The 20,811-nt window shown below is 42.5% G+C and overlaps 2 protein-coding genes across 10 annotated transcripts in view; one reads left to right on the forward strand and one right to left on the reverse strand.

Moving 5' to 3' along the window:
* Positions 1-11,580, reverse strand: part of KIF11 (kinesin family member 11) — a 61,828-nt gene extending 50,248 nt beyond the window's left edge. Inside the window, exons 1-2 of the mRNA XM_001502579.7 lie at positions 11,411-11,580; positions 840-899 (exon numbers count right to left, since the gene is read on the reverse strand). The gene's annotated coding sequence lies outside the window, so the exon portion shown is untranslated. The remainder of the gene's footprint in view (positions 1-839; positions 900-11,410) is intronic.
* IDE (insulin degrading enzyme) overlaps positions 11,292-20,811 on the forward strand; it is a 100,562-nt gene continuing 91,042 nt past the window's right edge. For 2 of the 9 annotated variants that reach the window (XM_070262197.1, XM_070262204.1), the window contains exon 1: positions 11,589-11,788. In XM_070262197.1, coding sequence (XP_070118298.1) covers positions 11,691-11,788 — 98 coding nt within the window. In that variant the 5' untranslated portion in view covers positions 11,589-11,690. Of the gene's footprint in view, positions 11,789-12,054; positions 12,332-13,547; positions 14,048-20,811 lie in introns of those variants that run through there. The other 7 variants (XM_001501035.7, XM_005602365.4, XM_070262206.1 and 4 more) reach the window with 7 other exon arrangements.

Consider the following 20,811-nt stretch of genomic DNA (forward strand, 5'->3'; position numbering starts at 1 on the left):
AAAGTCTGCGCATGATTAGAAAATCTTTTTAGCACTCTAACAATAGTTAACCGGGATTCTACCAATGCAACATCATTGACCATGTTCTTGATCTGACATTTCTCTTTCAAGAGTGTATTTCTTGTATAAATTATTTTTAATTGATTTTTATTTTTCTTAAAGTAAAACATAGACATCATTTTAAAAGTTAAATGGTTCTGAGGGCTTATAACAACAACAAAAAAGATATTTCCCTGCCTTATCTGCCTAATCCCTCCAGACTTCCACTCCAGAAACAACCACTTTCAACTCATTTTAGCTATTTATTCTAGCATTTACTCATCTCCATTTTTGTAAGAAATTTGTATATACTATTACCTTTTGATTAGTCAATTTTAAACTTTATTTCTTCATTTCCTCTTATGAAGGATAAGATTTAGTTCTCAAACTTTACCATCCCCTCTGCTTTCCCTTCCCCACACACCCAATATTACAATTTTTGTTAAATAAAAAATCTGTATTTAGGTTATTATGCCTATTCATAGCCGAGCATTTCCGTTTAGGGAGATTATATTTCCTTTCTTTTTGTCTATCCTGAAGTTAATAATTGCCCACTTTTGTTTGATTACTTTTTGGTGGTACTTTTCCTAATTCTTTCTACAGCTTCCAGTAGCCTCTTGGCAAAATATTCCACCAATACAATCACATCAGAAGTCTTTCAGTTTCAAGTTGTTTCTAATTGGATTGCTTACTCTCTAGGCCTGTAGTGCACTGCCATCCTAGGGTTTCCCTTCGTTTTCATCCCAGGAGTTCCTTTTGCCTATCTCCTGGGTTGGATATCATGTTTTTCTGGATCTCACCTGTGTACTCTTCCTTCGTTTACTTCTTTATTTACATGGAGCACATCCTCCTGTAGCTTCCTGAGAAAAAGTGCAGAGAAGATCAATTTCTTGGGAACTTTACTTCAGATTTTTTCCCAAGGGGTGTGGTTGGTTTCCTATGGCTGCTGTAACAAATCACAACAAACATGGTGGTTTAAAAAAACAGAAATTCTTTCACAGTTCGGAGTCCAGAAGTCTGAAATCACTTTCACTGGGTCAAAATCAAGGTGTCAGCGGGGCCAGATTCCCTCTGGAAGTTCTAGGGGAGAATCTGTTCCTTGTGTCTTCCGTTTTCTGATGGCTGCTGGCATTCCTTGGCTTGTAGCATATCACTCCAGTCTCTGCCTCCACGCTTCCTCTTCTATGTCAAATCTCCCTCTGCCTCTCGCTTATAAGGATATGTGTGATTACATTTAGGGCCCACCTATGTAATCCAGGATACTCTCCCCATCTCAGGAGGTTTGACTTAATCACATCCATAAAGTCCTTTTTTGCTTTATAAGGTAACATTCAAAAGGATTAGGATGTGAACATCTTGGGGTGGGGGTGTGTTATTCAGCCTATCACAGGAAGGATGTCATAAAAACACTTTATTCTGATGTCGTGCTGTTAAATATCTTAGTCTGTGCTGATAAAGAACCTGAATTTATATTCTAATGGATTAAATAAAAGAGCTTTGGTTAGCTGATCAAACAAGCCAATGCAAAGATCCCAAGCAAAACTAAATGTAGCTATACTCTGTTCTCTATCAGAGATGGAAGATTTCTTTTTCTGTGTGCTGTCATTTGGGACTCTAGCTGTCAATGGTTTTATTGCATAGCCTGTTTTTATCCATCAGAAATGCAATCCTCCAATATTTGTATAATTGTCAGGGTTGTATAACTTGGTTTCGATACATGTGGGAAGACATAAAACATGGCTAGAGTAGGAGATAGTGATCATTCATTAATTACACTCGTTAATCACTTCAGAAATAACTAAACTTTGGGCTTTGAAAAACTCTTTTACTGATTAAAATAATCAGTATTTGTTCCACAATCAGTATTTATTCCACAATCAGTAAATTTAATCTACAATCGGTAAATTTTCCACAAATACTTTTAAAATCTCAGCGTGGAGATACTACCTCACGTCCATTAGGATGACTATATTGAAAAAAAAACAATGGATAATAACAAGTGTAAGGGAATGGAGAAACTGGGACCCTCACACATTGCCGGTGGGAATGCAAAATAGTGCAGCTGCTTTGCAAAACAGTCTGGCAGTTCCTCAAAAGTTTAAACAGAGAGTTACCACATGACCCAGCAGTTCTACTCCTAGGTATACACTCAGTAGAAATGAAAACAAATGTCCACATAAAAATTTGTACAAAAGTGTTCAATTGCAGTATTATTCATAATAGCCCCAAAGGGGAAACAACCCATAGGTCCATCAACTGATGAATGGATTAAAAAATGTGGTACATCTAAGCAATGAAATACTTACTATTCCACAACAAAAAGCAATGAAGTATTGATACATGCTACAACATGGATGAATCTTGAAAAGATTATGCTAAGTGAAAGAAGCCAGACACAAAAGACCACATATTGTATGATTCCATTTGTGTAAAATGTTCGGAATAGGAAAAGCCATAGAGCTAGAAGTAGATTTATGGTTACCAGGGTCTCGGGGAGGAGGGTTTGGGTGAGGGGGTGAGTGCTAATGGGATTTCTTTGGGGGATGATTAGAATGTTATGGAATTAGATAGTGGTGATGGTTGTGCAACCTTGTGAATATACTAGAAACCACCAAGTTGTACACTTCAAAATGGCAAATTTTATGGTATGTGAATTATATTGCAAGAAAAAGTTTCAGTGTTATTTTTGGTATTTGAAACAGAAGTAGTCCCACTATCTTCTCTCTGCAGTGATTAATTTTTAAATACAAAAAGTGCTTCTGGCAAAAGAATAACTCTAGACGCAGCCCTTATACACTTCACAAAAATTAACTTGAAATGGATCACAGACATAAATGTAAAACGCAAAACTATAAAACTCCTAGAAGATAACATAGGAGAAAATCTGGGTGATTTTGGATTTGGCAATTACCTTTTAGATACAACACCAAAGGCATGATCCATGAAAGAAATAATTGATAAGGTTTACTTCATTAAAATTAAAATTTTTTGCTCTGTGAAAGACACTGTCAAGAGAATGAAAAGATAAGCTATAGACTGGGAGAAAATATTTACAGAAGACATATCTGATAAAGGACTATTATCCAAAATATACAAAGAACATTTAAAACCACAGAAGCAGAGCATGCTAACTTAACCACTCAGCCACAGGGCCAGCCCCAGGTTTAATGTTTTTATAGGTGTGCTCTGCTTCAGCAGCCCGGGGTTTTGCCAGTTCAGATCCTGGGCATGGATATGGCACTGCTCATTAAGCCATGCTGAAGCGGCATCCCACGTGCCACAACTAGAAGGACCCACAACTAAAAATATACAACTATGTACCAGGGGGCTTTGGGGAGAAAAAGGAAAAATAAAATCTTTAAAAAAGAGAGATACCACTAAACATCTATTAGAATGGCCAAAATCTGGAACACTGACAACAACAAATGCTGACAAGGATGTGGAGCAACAGAAACTCTCATTCACTGCTGGTGGGAATGCAAAATGAAACAATTTGGAAGAGTTTGCTGGTTTCTTAAAAAACCAAACATATTGGGGTCAGCCCAGTGGCACAGCGGTTAAGTGCTCACGTTCCACTTTGGTGGCCCAGGGTTCACTGGTTCGGATCCCAGGTGTGGACATGGCACTGCTTGGCAAGCCATGCTGTGGCAGGCGTCCCACATATAAAGTGGAGGAAGATGGGTGCGGATGTGAGCTCAGGGCCAGTCTTCCTCAGCAAAAAGCAGAGGATTGGCAGCAGATGTTAGCTCAGGGCTAATCTTCCTCAAAAAAAGAAAAAAATCAAAACCCAAACATACTCCTAACATGCGATCCAGCTATCATGCTCCTTGGTGTATACCCAAAGAAGTCGAAAACTTATGTCCACACAAAAACCTGCACATGGATGTTTACAGCAGCTTTATTCATAATTGCCAAAACTTGAAAGCTTCCAGGATGTCCTTCAGCAGGTGAATGGGTAAATAAACTGTGGTACATCCAGAGAATTGAATATTATTCAGCACTAAAAAGAAATGAGCTATCAAGCCATGAAAAGACATGGAGAAAACTTAAATGCATATTACTAAATGAAAACAGCCAATCTGACAAGGCTACATATTGTATGATTTCAACAATATGACGTTCTGGAAAAGGCGAAACTGTGGAGACAGCAAAAAGATCAGTGGTTGCCAGGGTTTAGAAGGGAAGGAGGGATGAATAGGCACACGGAGGGTTTTTAGGGCAGTGAATTGTATTTAATAGTATAATATATATATTATGCTATTATAGTATATAGTATATAATAGTATAATAATACTGTTATAATATAATATAATGGTGGATACATGTCATTATTCATTTGTCCAAGCCCATAGAATGTAAACAAGAGTGAACCCAAATGTAGACTATGGACGTTAGGTAGTAGCGATGTATCAATGTAGGTTCATCAACTGTAATAAATTTACCTCTCTTGTGGGGGTTGCTGATAATTGGGAAGGCTATGCATGTGTGGGGACAGGGAGTACCTGGGATATCTCTGTACCTTCCACTCAATTTTACTGTGAACCTAAAACTGCTCTTAAAAAAAATAAAGTATTTAGGGCCACCCTGTGGCCTAGAGGTTAAATTCATCGCTCTCTACTTCAGTGACCCAGGTTCAGTTCCCAGATGAAGACTTACACCACTCTATTAGTGGCCATGCTGTGCTAGCAGCCCACATACTAAAACATAGAGGAAGATTGGCATGGATGTTAGCTCAGGGCAAATCTGCCTCAACAAAGAAAAGAAACATATTTAAAACTTTGAAAAAAAAATATGATTCTGGTTATTTCACATGGCTTTATTTCTACCTTGACAAACAAAAAAGCATTTTTTTTAAGATTTTATTTTTTTCCTTTTCTCCCCAAAGCCCCCCAGTACATAGCTGTATACTCTCCGTTGTGGGTCCCTCCAGTTGTGGCATGTGGGATGCTGCCCCAGCGTGGCCCGATGAGCAGTGCCATGTCCCTGCCCAGGACCCAAACCAACGAAACAGTGGGCCACCTGCAGCCGAGCACGCAAACTCAACCACTCGGCCACAGGGCCAGCCCCACAAAAAAGTATTTTTAATAGGCATCCTACTATCCTAGTGCAGAATTATATTGCATTGAAAGATAAATTCATGTTTTGTTCTCCCCCTATTTCCTTCCAGGCAGGTTGCTAGGCATTTTTGGAGAATAATTGAAGGATGACAAGTGTTTGCTACTATCTTGGACTTCCTATTTAAAACCTTCCTAAGTTATTAGTAATCTGGAGAATTTAGTGTTTTACATAATCCACTAGCTCACCAACATTTGATTTTCCACAGTAATTAGTTTATACTCATGATTATTATTATGATTTTTATGTCCTTAAAACTTACCCTAATAACTATTATAGCAGATACGATTTTTCTACCACAATTTTGGGTGGTGTAAGAAATATCACATTACTTCATTTTATTTAAATTATATTAAATGTGACCCCAAGTTCCCCTTCCACCTGGAAACTTCAATCTTGATTATTATTGCAGATCCCGCCACACTCACAGTATGGGATACATAAAGGTCCATGGCTTTCACACAGAAAAACATGTGGGGAGAGCCCTCTAGGTTCTGATTCATGTGGGTTACTTTCGAGATGCCTATTGTGCAACTGCAAGTAGTAGCCCCTAAAGACTAGGAACTCTGCTTCTTTTGTGCCATCATTATGGGCATGTTTGCCCGGGAAGTTTGAAGACTCTGTTTTCTATGTTCTGGTGCTGCCAAGAAGTCCAAAGCCATTCTGATTCCTGATCATTGGTATGTGGCCTCTTTTTTCTCTCTCTGGAACCTTAAACAATCTGCTCCTTCCCTTGTGTGTGCCGAAATTCTGCAATGACGTTCCTTAGCATGCGTCTATTTTCATCCACTGAGCTGAGTATTTGGTGAATCCTTTCAGTCTGGAAACTCATTTCCTTCAGTTCTGGGAAACATTTTTGAATTATTCATTGAACATTTCTACTCGTTTTTTCTGTTCTTTCTTTCTGGAACTCTGATATGTGGATAATAGATTTCCACCATCGAGTGATTACTATTAATATTTTGATGTACTTTCCAGTTGTCTATATGTATATTTTTAATTATTGAAATCATAATTAAATATGTAGTTTTACATCCTGAACTTTTATTTAACATAACTTAAGCATTCTCCCAAGCCCTAAAAGTTTATATAAACATTTTTATTTGTTTGATCTTTTAAGGCTCTTGAGCAACCTCTAAGCACTTCTTTAGTAAATAGAGGAGTACTTGACTTTAGCTATCTTTTTCCATAGTTGCTAGAATCATGTTAGGTTCTATTGTTACACGTCTGTGGGTATGAACGCCAAAGAGAACAAATAGCAAGTATGTCTGCATTGTGCTTATAAAGTGAGTGAAAAACACAGTTCATGAAGTGGTCATAAACCTATAAAGAAGAATCGCAAAGTAAGCATTGAGTTTCCCCAAATCCAAATTTTGGTTATTGTTTTTAGTGTTTCAATAGTAGAATCCCAGTAGCAAAGAATAGTTGGGAGAGAAAGGGAAAGAAGAGGTTTCCGGTTCTTTGGCAATCTGTCAAATCCCGGAACATGCCAGACTCTCCCTGCCCCAAACCTTTGTGATCGATGCTTCCACTGTCTGGAGTCTTTCCCTCACCTGTTCTTATAAATGGCTCCCTCTTACCTTTCAAGTCAAAACTTAAATGTCACTTCCTCAAAGAGACCTTCCCCAACCACTCCATCTGAAGCAGCCCCCAAACCCTCCCACGAAATTCATTTATTTAGAAGACGTTGAAATTTTACTCTCCAGGTTTTTCTTTCCTTGTCATATCTCCTGACCCTTTCCTAAAGACTGAAGGCATCCAGGAGAATTGGGGTCCTTCTAGCAGGAAAGCAAAAAGAAAAAACAATATTCAGTGTTTGTAACTTTTAAACTAGGCTCTTAAGGGAAGAGAAGAGCCCTAAGGAAGACAGTGACAGAAGGAGAAGCAGATGACTGGCCCTCCACGACGTTCAAACTCTGGTTGAGAAACTCCTGGCTGGGACATTGGATGGAGAGAAAGGATGTAGGAGGAAGAATCTGATGGAGGTCAGGGGCTATAAAAAGAAAGAAAGAAAGAAAAAAGATAGAGGGAGGGAAATCCCAGTAGGAGATCTGGTGGAGAGTTACTTCCTGAGAAGGGCCACAATAGCTGGCTCTCCATTGATGGCTGCCTATGAGCCCAAGCACTGAACCCTATGCTCTGAGCTTTTGCTCAGCTTCCACCTAAATGGTACCATCTGCACATTCCCGTTGTCAACAGCCCAGGACATCCATCAGCTCCCTTAAGACAGATGGTGAGATCTTTGCCACCTCCCCAACCCAGGGGGCAGTATTGATGATGGAGGAAAAGTCCCAGAACTGTTACTTGGGTGAAGCTGGACAGCAGGAAAATCTATCCTGGTTACCCTAATATTACTTAATCACATGTAATTACTTTATTTAAGTTTTTTTTTTTAAAGATTTTATTTATTTCCTTTTTCTCCCCAAAGCCCTTCAGTATATCGTTGTATATTGTTAGTTGTGGGTCCTTCTAGTTGTGGCATGTGGGATGCCGCCTCAGCATGGCTTGATGAGTGGTGCCACGTCCGTGCCCAGGATCTGAACCGGCGAAACCCTGGGCTGTGGCAGCAGAGCACGTGAACTTAACCACTCAGCCACAGGGCTAGCCCTTATTTAACTATTAATTTACTTGTTTCCCTCTCTCACTATAGTGTAAACCCCATAAGAATAGAAACCTGGTTGCTCTTTTCTCTGGTGTATCCTCAACATCTAAAGCAAGGCCTGGGCTCATATTTGTTGAATGGATAAATCAACAGTAGTCTTAACTGGGAAAAATATGAATTATAGATTTTTACATTAATATTTCAAGTACTGTCCATAAAGTGACTCAAATTTACCTTTAAGGACTAGCAAGTATGAGTCATTTAGGAAAACTCCTCACAAATTTATAATTAATAAATTACTTATCTATAAACATTTTTAAAAATTCATGTAGCTTTTAGGTATTTTATTACCATAGCACTATACTTAAAACCAATATACATTATAAAACTTTTTATCATGGAAAATTTCAAACATGTGCAAAAGCAAAGAGAATAGTATAATAAATCTCCCAGGCACCCATAATCCAGTTTCAATAATTATCAGTTCATGGCGAATATTGTTTTATCTATACTTCACCCTCTTGCCTCATCTTCCACTAAATTATTCTGAAACAAATCCCAGGCATCATATTATTTCAGTATATATCTCAAAGGACTAAAAAAAAAAAAAAAGCCACAACCACTAACATACCCCCAAAATAACATAATTACTTAATATTATCAAATATCTAGTCAGTGTTCTTACTTTTCTGATTGTCTCATAAGTGTTTCTTTTTCACATGCGTCCGTTCAAACCATGATTCAAACAACCAAACATCATTTGGATAATATATCTCTATCTTTTTTTTTTAAATTCTTCTCCCCAAAGCCCCCCAGTACATAGTTGTAGATTCTCGCTGTGAGTGCCTCTGGTTGTGCTGTGTGGGACACTGCCTCAGTGTGGCCCAATGAGCAGTGCCATGTCCACACCCAGGATCCGAACCGGCGAAACCCTGGGCCACCAAAGTGGAGTGCGCAAACTCAACCACTCGGCCATGGGGCCGGCCCCGCTATCTTTTATTATTTTGCATTTTTGAAGGTTATCTTTATTTGAAGATTTTCTTGAAGTATTGCAAACAAAAAGAAAAATAAGTATATAGTTTAATTCATTTTCAAAAACTGAACACACCCAAGTAAAACACACCCCACAAGCCCCCTTTATTCTTTCAGTCACTGCCACCCCCAGAGTAACCACTAACCAGACCTCTAATACTATAGATTAGTTTTGCCTGGTTTACAACTTTACATAAATGGACTCATCCAGTATATCCTCTTTTGGGTCTGGTTTCTTTCACCATGTTTGTGAGATTCATACATATTGTAGAGTGTAATTTTTGTGGATTTTTCATTGCCACCTATTTCTCCAGCTTACTTTTCCTGTGCATTTTAGTGTTGATGGGCATTTGGATTGTTTTTGGTTTGGGACTATTAATTAACTGTGCTGCTGTGAACATTCTAGTACATGTATTTTCGTGGGTGTATGTTCACATTTCTGTTGGGCATATACTAGAAGTGGAATTTCTGGGTCATTGCATGTGCATATGTGCAGCTTTAATAGATACTACCAGTTTTCCATGGCTTGTCTGCTCTCATGCCATTATCATATTATCTCAATTACTATAGCTTAATAGTAGTTCTTAACATTTGGTGGTTTAAGTATTCCAGACTCTTCTTCAAGATTGGCTTGGGTCTTCCTGGACCTTTGCATTTTCATATAAAATGTTATAAACAGCTTGTCAAAGCTCATCAATTCTAAGTCCCCTTTAATCCATAGGTTTCTCCTTCCTCTCCTTTATATTTTGCAACATATTTATCAAAGAAATAGGGTCATTTGTGCTGCAGTGTTCCAAATATTCTAAGTTTTGCTGATTGTATCCTTATGGTGTGATTTAACATGTTTGTCCCCTGTATTTCCTATAAATGGTAGGTACATCCAGAGGCTTAATCAGATTCAGCAAAACATGCATTCAGCAAAACATGCATTCAGCAAACAAGCATTAACTAAGCACTGTGCTTCCTGCCAGGCGAGATACAAGCATGACTAAGACGTCGTTCCTAATCTACTGCTTCTTTCAAGTATGGAAGGTTAAGGTTCAAATAAGTCCCTTTAGAGAGTGGCAAACTACTCTGGCAGCTCAGATCAGAGTGGCTACTTCCAATGGGGTATGTGAGGAATGGAAATGAAGGAAAGTTTTGTAAAGGCAATGCCCTTTCAACAGGGCTTCAAAGTTGCTAGGGCACTGGCAAGTTAGTATTATTCTAAGCATAAATTAGCTGTGACAGCTGTGTGGACTGGACTTGGTGGAGGGCAGGGGTAGAGGCTAGAAAGCTGGGGTAGTGGGTTGAGTGGTGATCCTAAAACAGATATGTCTATATCCTAATCCCAGAAGCCTGTGTTACATTATTTGGAAACATGTCTTTGTAGATATAATTAAGTTAAGGATGAGATGAGATCATCTTGGATTACCTGGTTGTGCCCAAAATCCAATGACAAATGTCATTATAAAAGACAAAAGAAGAAAAGACAAAGGAGAAGGCAATGTGAAGATGGAGGCAGAGACTGGAGTGATGTGGCCACAGGCCAAGGAAGCTGGCGTCTAGCAAAAGCTGGAAGAGGCAAAGAACGGATTCTCCCCTAAGATCCTCTATAGGTAGTGCAGCCCTATTAACATCTTGATTTTGGGCTTCTGGCCTCCAGACTACAGGAGAATAAACTTCTGTTGTTTTAAGCCACTAAATTTGTGGTAATTTGTTATGGCAGCCGCAGGAAACTAATACAGGTGGGTTGGGGCTAGAATGTAATATGGCGGAATTTCACTTTACACTGCAGGAGACTCTGGTACCTCAGTTTTCATCCATTCCAGGTTTGCCTTTAGCTGAAACTGCATTGTAAAAAAGATCCCCGGTACCTCCTTGATGAAGGATCCACTTGATTAAGGGATTCTCCTCTTGAATTCCCATTTGAAGCAACAACAGGATTCAGAGCGCTGTTTTCGGCTGCACTCTTCAGGCTGCCACATCAGAAACCTAAGAGCACTTAAGCTAGGGAGTCACTATCCCTAACTACACTCTAAGACCCCCAGTAAAATAATGCAAAGTCAGATCCATAACAATGAGGTTGTTCTTGGATGCAAAACACCATAAAGCCATAAATGAAAAAAGTCTTGGCTTACAAATGACTGAAGTACACTGACAATAGTAGTAGTACTACATACATGAGTGGTTTTCTTTCTTTTTTTAAAAAAAAAAATATAGTAGTAGTAGTATAGAGTAGTAGTTGCTACTCTGGATTTGAACGTGCACGGAAGCCTTGTCTCGCTGTGGCCGCCTGTCCCATCTCCACCTTGCTCTTTGAAGGGTTGCTAGCTTCCCCAGGATGGAAACTGCCCCCGCCCCCGAGGCCGGCCTGCCTCTGATGGACCCCAGACGTCTGATCTCTCCCCCGCCCCCAGCCCCGCGTCCACGTCCCCACCGCGCTCTAGAGGGAGCCCGCGGGCCGCGCGCCCGCCGCAGATCCGCTTACTGTGAGGCAGCCTCGTCTGCAGACCTTGTTTCGACACCTGCATGGCCAGGGGCGACAGCCAATGGGGGCACAAACATGGCCCCTGGTGCCCTCGCAGTATTCGTGAGCCCCCTGCCCGCCACATACACACAAACACACATCGCCGCCCTCACATGTACGCCCGCTGTGACCCAGCCGGGACCCTCCCCGCCCGGGAAAGCCTGGTTGTTGGGCTCCCGCAGCTCCCCAGCCAGACTCCGTCGCCGCCTTGCTCAGGCCTGGGCCGCCAGCCGTCCCCGCCATATCCGGCTCCTGGCAAAACCCGGAGAGGCGGCCGCTCTGCGGCTCCCGGGAGGCGGCGCGGCGCGGCTGCCTGAGCATGCGCAGTGGGTAGGGCCGGCTCCCGGCGCAAGGAGGAAGCGTTCGCCGTGCTCCCGGCGGCTGCGCTGGGGTATGCGGTACCGGCTAGCGTGGCTGTTGCACCCGGCGCTGCCCAGCACCTTCCGCTCGGCCCTCGGCGCCCGCCTGCCGCCTCCAGAGCGCCTCTCTGGGTAAGTGGGGCCGAGCGCCCGGGCCCTCGGGGCCCGCGGGTCACGGTGGTTTGGAGCTCGGGTTGCAAAGTGGTGATTCAGCACTTAGAGCCGCCGCCGCCGCTCCTGGAGCCGCCTGTCCCGCCGGCCTGGGGCCCGGACGGCCGCGCTGAGGCCGCCCCGGGGCCTGGAAGGGCGGCTCGCCCGGCGGGAGCCAGGGGCCTTGCCCGGAGAGGAGGACGTCCCTCGGGCCGGTGAGGGGGACGCAGGCTGTGACCCGGGGTCACGGGGCGTGTGTCACGAGTGCAGGGGGCGCGGGCGCGGACGGAGTCACCGCGGCCAGCTCCGGGCGCCGCGCCGCGCCGCGCTCGGGGGAGTCTGCCGGTGAGCGGCCGGGAAGCCGAGGCGGAGTGTCCCTTGCCATGGGGCAAAGGAATCCGAGTCCGGGGAGACCGCTTCTCACCTTTCCTCTCCGCTCTGCTCTTTCCGGTGGGGACCCAGTTTCCACTACTATATGGAAATGCTTGCGTTGGGAACTGCAAAAGTTTGCCTGCCTCCGCCTTAGTGAGTAGACGAATGTTGGGTTTCCTGTCGGGGGGAATTCGGGAGCCGGAAGATACCTTGGAATCCTTCACAGCTGCTCCCCTTGTTTTACACCTGAGACAACCGAGGCCCAGAGAGATCGTGTCATTTCCCCCCAGTTGCAGAGATTGTGGCAAAAAAAGCAGCATCGGGACGCAGGTTTTTTGCCATCCGATGGCGTGCTCTCTCCACTTCCCTGCTCTGTGTATACTGTCAATTTTCAGCCTCGTAGCGAACGCTGAATACCCTTTACTGTGAATAGAAAGGAAGTGGCAAAGATGGGCAGTATTGTCTTGCCCTACTTAGATACGTCATTTGAACCCCTCTCGGGTTTTAAAAATATCTAGGACCTACTGAGTGCAGGGCACTGACCCTCTCTGTAAGGATGTGGTGTGCCTGCCAAGGAACTTTGACTTGGTTCGAGCGGATTGAGATGCCCCGAGAGTAGAGCCAGCTGAAAAGGATGTGCTTGCCGAGGGTCAGAAGATAACGCAGTATGGGCAGTGTGTGCTTTAGGAGCACGCTTCGTGGCAGAGACAGAGGAAGGGTCTGGGCTGGCCTTTTGAAGGAAAGGCAGAAAGGGTGGAGGGTGGGAGGGAGTGGGTGTAATCCAGTTTAGGTGTGCAGGTTAGTCTCTCTGTCTTGGGGGGAAAGTGAGCAGATTAGTCTAGTTGGAGCTTTAGCGAATTTCCACTGGGGAATTAAGAGGAAACAAGTCCTGTGTTGTAAAAGTGGGATAATGCTAGCCTGGACTTTTTTTCGTTGGGCTTTTTCCAGTGAATAGTACGTAGGGAGCTCTTAAGAGTCTTTAGGTGGGGAGCGATCTAATGAAACTGGTGGTTGAAGAATTGAGTTTGGTGGCTGTGTGCACGATGTAAGGGAGCGTAGGGACTTGAGGCGGAGAAACTGGTTGGGACTTAGTCTTTACTGGCCGAACCAGGATGGTCGTAATGGTGCTAAGAAAACCTACTGCAAATGAAGAATTTGTGGAATTTGTTTACCCTTCTTTATTTCCCACTACAACATGCAAAAAGATCGCTGAGCTTAGAAGTGGTGGTGGTGAGTGTAGGCAGGGTACCTCCCTGGGCCTCCTTCAGGTCAGAACACTTTTCGTTCTTCAGTCTACAGAATTTGTGATTTTAAAGAAAGCATCAGTTTTAAATTCTATACAACTAAAAGGTTTGGCTGTTCTACTTAGGATTCGATTTTCTCTGTGGTTTTCTCTCACGGCTCTCCGCTTTCATTGAGGAAGTCTAGGCGTGGGTTGGACAAGCAGATCTTTAAGATAAGATTGTCCTCAGGGGATTTCAGGAGATTCAAAGCATAATGAATGAGCTCCACCATCTAGAAAGCTCTACACTAGAAATCAGTGGCCAAGGCTACTAAGGAAAATACAGGTCCAATCAGAGGGATCAAGATGTCATTTTAGGAAGGAAAATACAGTCGGCCGCCTGCCATACCCGCGGGTTCCGCATCTGTGGATCCAATCTGTACTATGTTTACCATCCGCTGTTGCTTGACCCTGCGGATGCAGAAGCGCAGATACAGAGGGCAGCCGAATAAGGGACTTGGGCATCCGCGGATTTTGGTATTCTCGGCGCGGGGCCGGGGGAAGGGTCCTGGAACCAGCCCCCCGCGGACACCGAGGGATGACTGTACTACCATCTGAAGCTACGACATATTCCAATCTTAAAGAAGGTAATCAACCCTACTGCACATAGTAGGAAGAATTTGTTAGAGATGGTCACATAGCTATTTACTGAAGAGCTGGGATCTAACCCATGTCTGTCTGGCGCCAGAGCCTGAGCTCTTAACTTATGTTATCCTGCCTCTGCCAGTGTTTGGGCATTCATTTCCTGTTCTAACCTCTTGAGAAAGAGGTGGTCTTAAAGCATTTGTATGAGATCAGTTCATTTAAAAAGCAGCCTCATTGTCCTCTCTTCAGCCATATTGGATAATTTGGGGCTGTGTGGAGTAACATGAACTATCCGGAACGTAGAGGTAATAGCCCTGTCCCTGGCGGCCGCTTGAAACACCTGAGCGCCAGTCATCATCCTGTGCAGCAGCTCTACTTTGCATTTCTCTATTTTACAGACTTGGGAAATAGTGGTATGCCGAGTGAGACTAACCATTAAGATTCAGGCTTTTAAACTGCTTTTAACCAGAAAAATGTCTTTAATAGTCTAAAAGGACACGATGCGCTTGAGTATCTTTAATTAGCATTAGCCCAGTCCACACACAGTACAAAGTGACATTCTGCCTGTCTGCCTTAAAGGTTAGGGTTGGGGATAGTCTCATCAGGGAGTGGTGTGAGGAGCAGAAGTTCAGTGTATGTTTTCACAAGAATTAGTTTCCTTTCTGTTTTTCTGCTGCTATTTTAGATCTCTTAAACAGGTACCCAGAGGACCAGCCTGCCTTTCAGCCAGGGTGACAAAGCTAAGCCACTCTCCTTCCACAGGTATCCTCTTCCTAGATCCTCTAGGTGTGTTGGGTTCTGGAGGCCAGGGCAGGGCATTCCTAATTGGCTTGTCTTCAGTCTGCCCTTCCTCTTTTCCATCCATTCAACCCTTATTTGAGTGTCTGTTCTGTAGCGATGCCTCACTGTGCTTAGCCCTGGGGGATGGGATGCAAAGACAGTCAGTGATGAGTTCAGTCCTCAGGGAGCCTTCAGTCAAAGAGTGAATAGTCCCACTCCTTTGCCTCTTTTTACTAGTACCTCCTGTTACTAAACATCTCCACTTTTGTGTTCTGTTGCTTCTTTCAATTTATTTTGAAAAGCATCTCAATATTTTTATCACAGTACTTTCTTCATATAAAAGTGTAACTTAGAAAATTCTTACAGAGTTAAAAACTATCAAAATTTTTATTTCTCCCCAAAAACTGAGTAGTTTCTCTTTGCCTATTAAAAGTATGTACTTTTAAGAAAAAAATAAAGTGGGACTCACAAGCTGCTCCCTGAGGGAAAGATATCACACTCTGCATGACATATTTATCACATGAATGAATGGTCTTCCTTCAAAGTTAGTTTTCTCTGTTGATTTTCCTAGTTTGGCATATGTTGGTGTTATCATTTTCTCAGTTTAGCTTGAAAATTGGAGTAATCTCTGAATCTCTGTCTTTTTCCCTGTCTATTCAGAAACCAAACTCTCTTGCATCTTTCCTCCAAAAGATTCTTGGAGTAAACTTCGTCTTCCATCACCATCCTAGTTCAGGTCATGATCATCTTCCGTGACTTCTCACATCTACAAGTTTTATAACTGAGTTTTCTAGTCTCCTGTCTCCCTATTAGTTGGTCCTCACATTAGATTAATCCGACTAATACTCTGTCACTTTCCCATGCCATTGTCTTTGCTTAGACACCACTAATGGTTCTGCACTATTTCAAGATCAAGTCCTAACTTCTTTACCCAGCATTTAGGCATCTTGTAGGCTGGCTCTAGCCCAGCTTTTCAACCTGACTTTCCTCTTCTGCAGTCAGACTCACGAGTTTACTGTCTCTTGTATATAATCTGTTCATTCTCAGTTCTAGAGTATCCTTCCCTCTTTTCTTTATATGACTAAATCCATCCTTCTTTTTAGACATTATACAAGTTGCACAGTTTTCTTTTTCTGAACTTAGTGATTTAAAGACATTTGGAAACATCTCTTTGATATTTAACCATACACTGCCTCATATTGTTTTTTTACTCTTTTAATTATTTAGTATTGTACATGACAGAGTGTGTAGGACAAAGAAGAATAACAAAATGAACACCTGTGTACCCACCATCTGGTTTAGGAAAGAGAACAATTCTGGTAACTTTGAAGCCCTCTGCGCTTACCTTTCCAATTGCAACTTTCTCTTCCTCCACTGGAGAGATATGTTTTCCTATATTTGGACAGTAATTCCTTGATTTTCTTTATAGCTTTATCAATCTGAATATATTCTTAAACAGTATTTTATTTAGTGTTGTATGCTTTTGACCTTTATAGAAAATTTTCTTCTGAGTTATTTTTTTTAATTTAAAATTGTTTTTGAGATTCATTCACATAGATGCATGCATTTCCTGCCGAATGGCGGTCTTACATGAATATGCCTCTAATTATTTTTCTGGTCTGTTGTTGATGGAGATTTGGGTTGTTTCTTTCTTTCTTTTTTTTTTTTTTTCCTATCACAAATAATCCATGTTGTTGACATGCCCCAGTACTAATCTTTGGACATCTTCTCTGCCTACTCTCACTCATTTAGGGTTCTCATCCAGTCACATTGCTTTAAATACTGTCTATATATGCTTTGTCCAATATGTAGCCACAAGCCACATGTGCTTATTTAAATGTAAATTAACTAAAGTTAAGAATTCAGTTCCTCAGTCACCTTAGCCACATTTCAAGTCACATGTGGCTACCATATGGGGCACTGTAGATATAGAACATATCCATCATCAGAGAAGTTTTATGAAACCGGCCTGATCTATGTTCTGACAATTCCCAAATATATATCTCTAGTCAGAACCTCTCCCTTGAATTTCACACTTAGGTAATAAACTTCCTACTCAACATTTTCCTTCAGATGTCTAATATATATCTTAAACTTATCATGTCCAAAACCCATCTCCAGATCTTCTCCCTAAAACCTGCTCCTCCCACAGTCCTCTCCCTCATCTCAGTTAATGACTTCTCTCTTCTTCAGTTTGTTTAGGCTGAAAACTTGGAGTCATCCTTAACTCCTTTCTCGTTCTCATACCCCTCATCCAGAGAGCAAATACATCTAGATTCAGGCCACTTCTCACTTGCAGCCACCCTGGTTCTAATCATACCCTTTACCCAGATTACTATGATAGCTTCTTAACTAGTTTCCTTGCTTCTCCACTTGCCTCTCTACATATAGCATGTTCTTGTCACCACTAGCAGCATGATCTTTTTGAAATCGAAGTCATATGTATTTGCTAGGGAATGCTCAAAACCTTGCAGTTGATCCCCATTTTGCTCAGATTTACAGACAAAGTCCTTGGAATGGCCAGGAAGGCTCTCTGGGATCTGGCCTCTCTCCAGCTCTCTGATCTTGTTTCCAAAATAGTCACTCTCTCCCCATTCCAGTCACACCGGTCTCCTTGCTTGACTCGCTCTTACTCAGATTATTTGCACTGTGTTCCCTCTTCCCAGAATACTATTCTCCCAGTGAGATTAGGGAGAGCTTCACAAAGAATGTAGGATTTGAACAAATGTCTTTGAAGGAAATAGAAAATTTAGATGAAGAGAGAGAATATTTTAGATAGAAGGAATGGTATTGAGAAAGGCTCAGAAGTAGGAAAATTGACAATATAATCAATGGGCAGTGAGATTTTATCCTACAGGAAGTAGAGAGTCTCAGATACATTTGAGCAGTAGAGTGACATATGAAAGCTGTGTTTTTGGATCATTAATCTGGCTGTGTTTTGGAAGCACAGTTGAAATTCGGGCAGAGATTGACAAAGGATAAAGAAGTAGTGCAAATAAGGAAAAGAGTGTTTGCAGAAGCTATGTGTGAAAGAAGATTCAGCAGCTTCGATTGGGTGTGGGGGGAGATGGAGGAGTCAGAGGCCTAAGGTCTTGAGCCTGAGTCACTTTGAGATTGACGGGGAGATAAACCTAAACTAGGAGGGGCCAGCAGGGTAGGGAAGGCTCTCGCGGGGAGATTCTGCTGCAGGCGGTGGGAAAAAGTCCAGCCACCTGAGATGTCGCTCCTGCCTGGTGGGTGCCTGGTATTCTAAAGGCATGCTGAGAGAACAGGTTGGTCAGCTGCACCGGTGGGGTGTGGTGGGGCACAGTGGTGCAGTCTTACAGGCACTTCAGAGCTAGCTGTTAACTGTCGGGAAGTTGGATGACTTGGGGCCCCTCAGGGCAGCAGACAAGACTGAGCAGTCCTTAAGTCTCCAGAAAGGGAACCAGAATGATGATCCAGTTTATAGACTGGTAGCTCAGGGAAGAGTTCAGTTAGAAGATCAGGACCAGGTTGGTGAGTCCTGAATGAACTACTACTGGAGTTTCTTTTTTTTTTTTTTTACAACTTTAATGACTTTCTTTTTTTTAAAGATTTTATTTTTTTCCTTTTTCTCCCCAAAGCCCCCCGGGTACATAGTTGTATATTCTTCGTTGTGGGTCCTTCTAGTTGTGGCATGTGGGACGCTGCCTCAGCGTGGTTTAGATGAGCAGTGCCACGTCCGCACCCAGGATTCGAACCAACGAAACACTGGGCTGCCTGCAGCGGAGCTCGCGAACTTAACCACTCGGCCACAGGGTCAGCTCCTGGAGTTTCTTAAATTCTCTCTGCTTAAGGACAGGAAATGGGACCAGAGCCTAGAACAAGACTGAGCTGCGGTGGAGGCTAAGTAGACTGAGCTGTGAGGCTCTTGCTGCTGCTGCTAATGTCAACCATAAAAGGTTTAGTAGCTAATATTTATTAAATGCCTGTTATGCGTTTTGCATTGTATTAGGAGCTTTCCATATGTTGTTTAATGGCCACAATAATTCTGTGAGAGTGGTACTGTGGTTATTTTCTTTTCAGTTAAGGAGATTGAGGCTCAAAGAGGTTAACTTGCTCAAGGATACACAGCTAGTAGATGACTTCGCCAAATATGAATTTAGGTGGGCTCACTCAAGAACCTCAGCGTTTGGCGGTTATATTATCTACCTCCTTAGAGGTAGCTTGGTATCTTTAGTGAGATGAGAAGTCAGAACAAGGAGATACTTTTGGAAGGGATAAACATGGTAGAAGTTGAGTTGGTGAAGCGGTTGCTGGATAGGCAAGGGGAGATTTGCAGGAGCCATTTGAAATATGGCTGGAACTTGATAAGAAGGTCTGAGCTGATTTCCTGCATGTGAGAGTTGAGTGTAGAGATGATGGCCAAAGACATTGGAGTGGATGGCTATATGGGAAGTATCTGTGTGGAGATGCAGAAGGCCCAAGTTAAACCCTGAGGGATGCTGGTATTTAGGGATAAGGAAGAAACTGAGTTGGAAAGGTTGGGGATTAAAGAGACTTAAGATGATATCAGAAGCAGAATGGTCAGAAGTGTCCAGCCAAGGAGGTTTTGAGGAGAGTGGGATCTTGGGAAAAGACCAAAGACCATTTCATTGGTAACTTGCAAATAGAGGGGAAAGGACAGAAGCCAAATTTCATGGGGCTCTACAGAGTGATTTTGAACAAATGAAGTATTGAATTTGGAGAAATTAGATAGCTGGGGAAGAGCAGGCTTGAGCAAAAGCACTGTGGGGAAATAGGGAAGCTGGTACTGGTGGCTGAAAGGAAGAAGCTGGTGGAGGAAAACCATGCCTAAAGTGGATGCCTGGAGAAAGTGGATCTGAAGGTACAGGTGAAGAGGGTAGCTTTGGAAAAATAAAAATTTGTTCAAGATAGGTCTTCATTACAAGGGCAGTTACAAAGAATTAAAGTAAGTGACCTTTACTCTGGGCCTCAGTTTCCTCGTTTGAAGAAAAGATATTCTGGTTCTAAGTTTTGCCATTTTTATCCATGCTGTTAACACTAGCAGCTAAAAAAAAGTCTAGATTTTTAGGAATGCTCCCAGGGTCCAGTAGAAAGTATGGGTTCCAGTTCAGTTAATATGGTGATCCTTGGCCCAGCTTTACAGGCTACTTTATTTTAGGACATGTAGAATTATATTTGGGGCCAGGAGCTCTGAAGGAGCAAGGGTACCCTGTAGTGGTGTCCCTGGCGCCTAGCACAGTGTTGGTACCATAGTGGGAGTTCAGTATTTGTTAGATGAATTTTTCCAGGGACGTGGGCTCCTGGAAGTAGGGAGCCCTAGTCATAAACAATTCAATTTTTGCTCACAATTTGCCGTTTCCATACTCTAAATGTCAGTGTAGCCAGTAGCTAGTATTTGTGTGTGTTTCCTATTATAAAGAAATTAGAAGTTGGAGTATAATTCCAAGATTTCTTGCAGTTCTGAGATATTCATAGGCACTAGGTTGGTTTGAAAAGAGATAGGGCATGAGGGATAGGACACTGGTGGAAAAGAGCTCTACATACAAAAGCTCAATTCAACTGGATTCTAGTCTTGATTTTGCCATTGGCTTGGCTGTGTGGTTGTGGGTGCTGGGCCAGATCATCTTTAAAGTTCCTACTACCTCCATGAATCTGAGACCTTATGTTTTTGTGTGTGTATGTGTGTGAGGAAGATTGGCCCAAGGCTAACATCTGTTGCCAATCTTCCTCTTTTTGTTTGAAGAAGATTGTCGCTGAGCTAACATCTATGCCAATCTTCCTCTATTTTATGTGGGATGCTTCCAAAGCGTGGCTTGACGAGTGGTGCTAGATCCACTTCCGGATCCCAACCTACGAACCCTGAGCAGTATTAGCAGAGCGTGCGAACTTAACCACTACGCCAGCAGACTGCCCTGAGACCTTATGTTTTTAAAAACTCTACTCTCTGTTGGAACCTCAAAAGGAATTTTGCCTTGCTCTCTAGCTGTACTATGGCTCT

This window comes from Equus caballus, chromosome 1 (assembly GCF_041296265.1).
Source record: "Equus caballus isolate H_3958 breed thoroughbred chromosome 1, TB-T2T, whole genome shotgun sequence".
In the NCBI taxonomy this organism is placed as follows: Eukaryota; Metazoa; Chordata; class Mammalia; order Perissodactyla; family Equidae; genus Equus; species Equus caballus.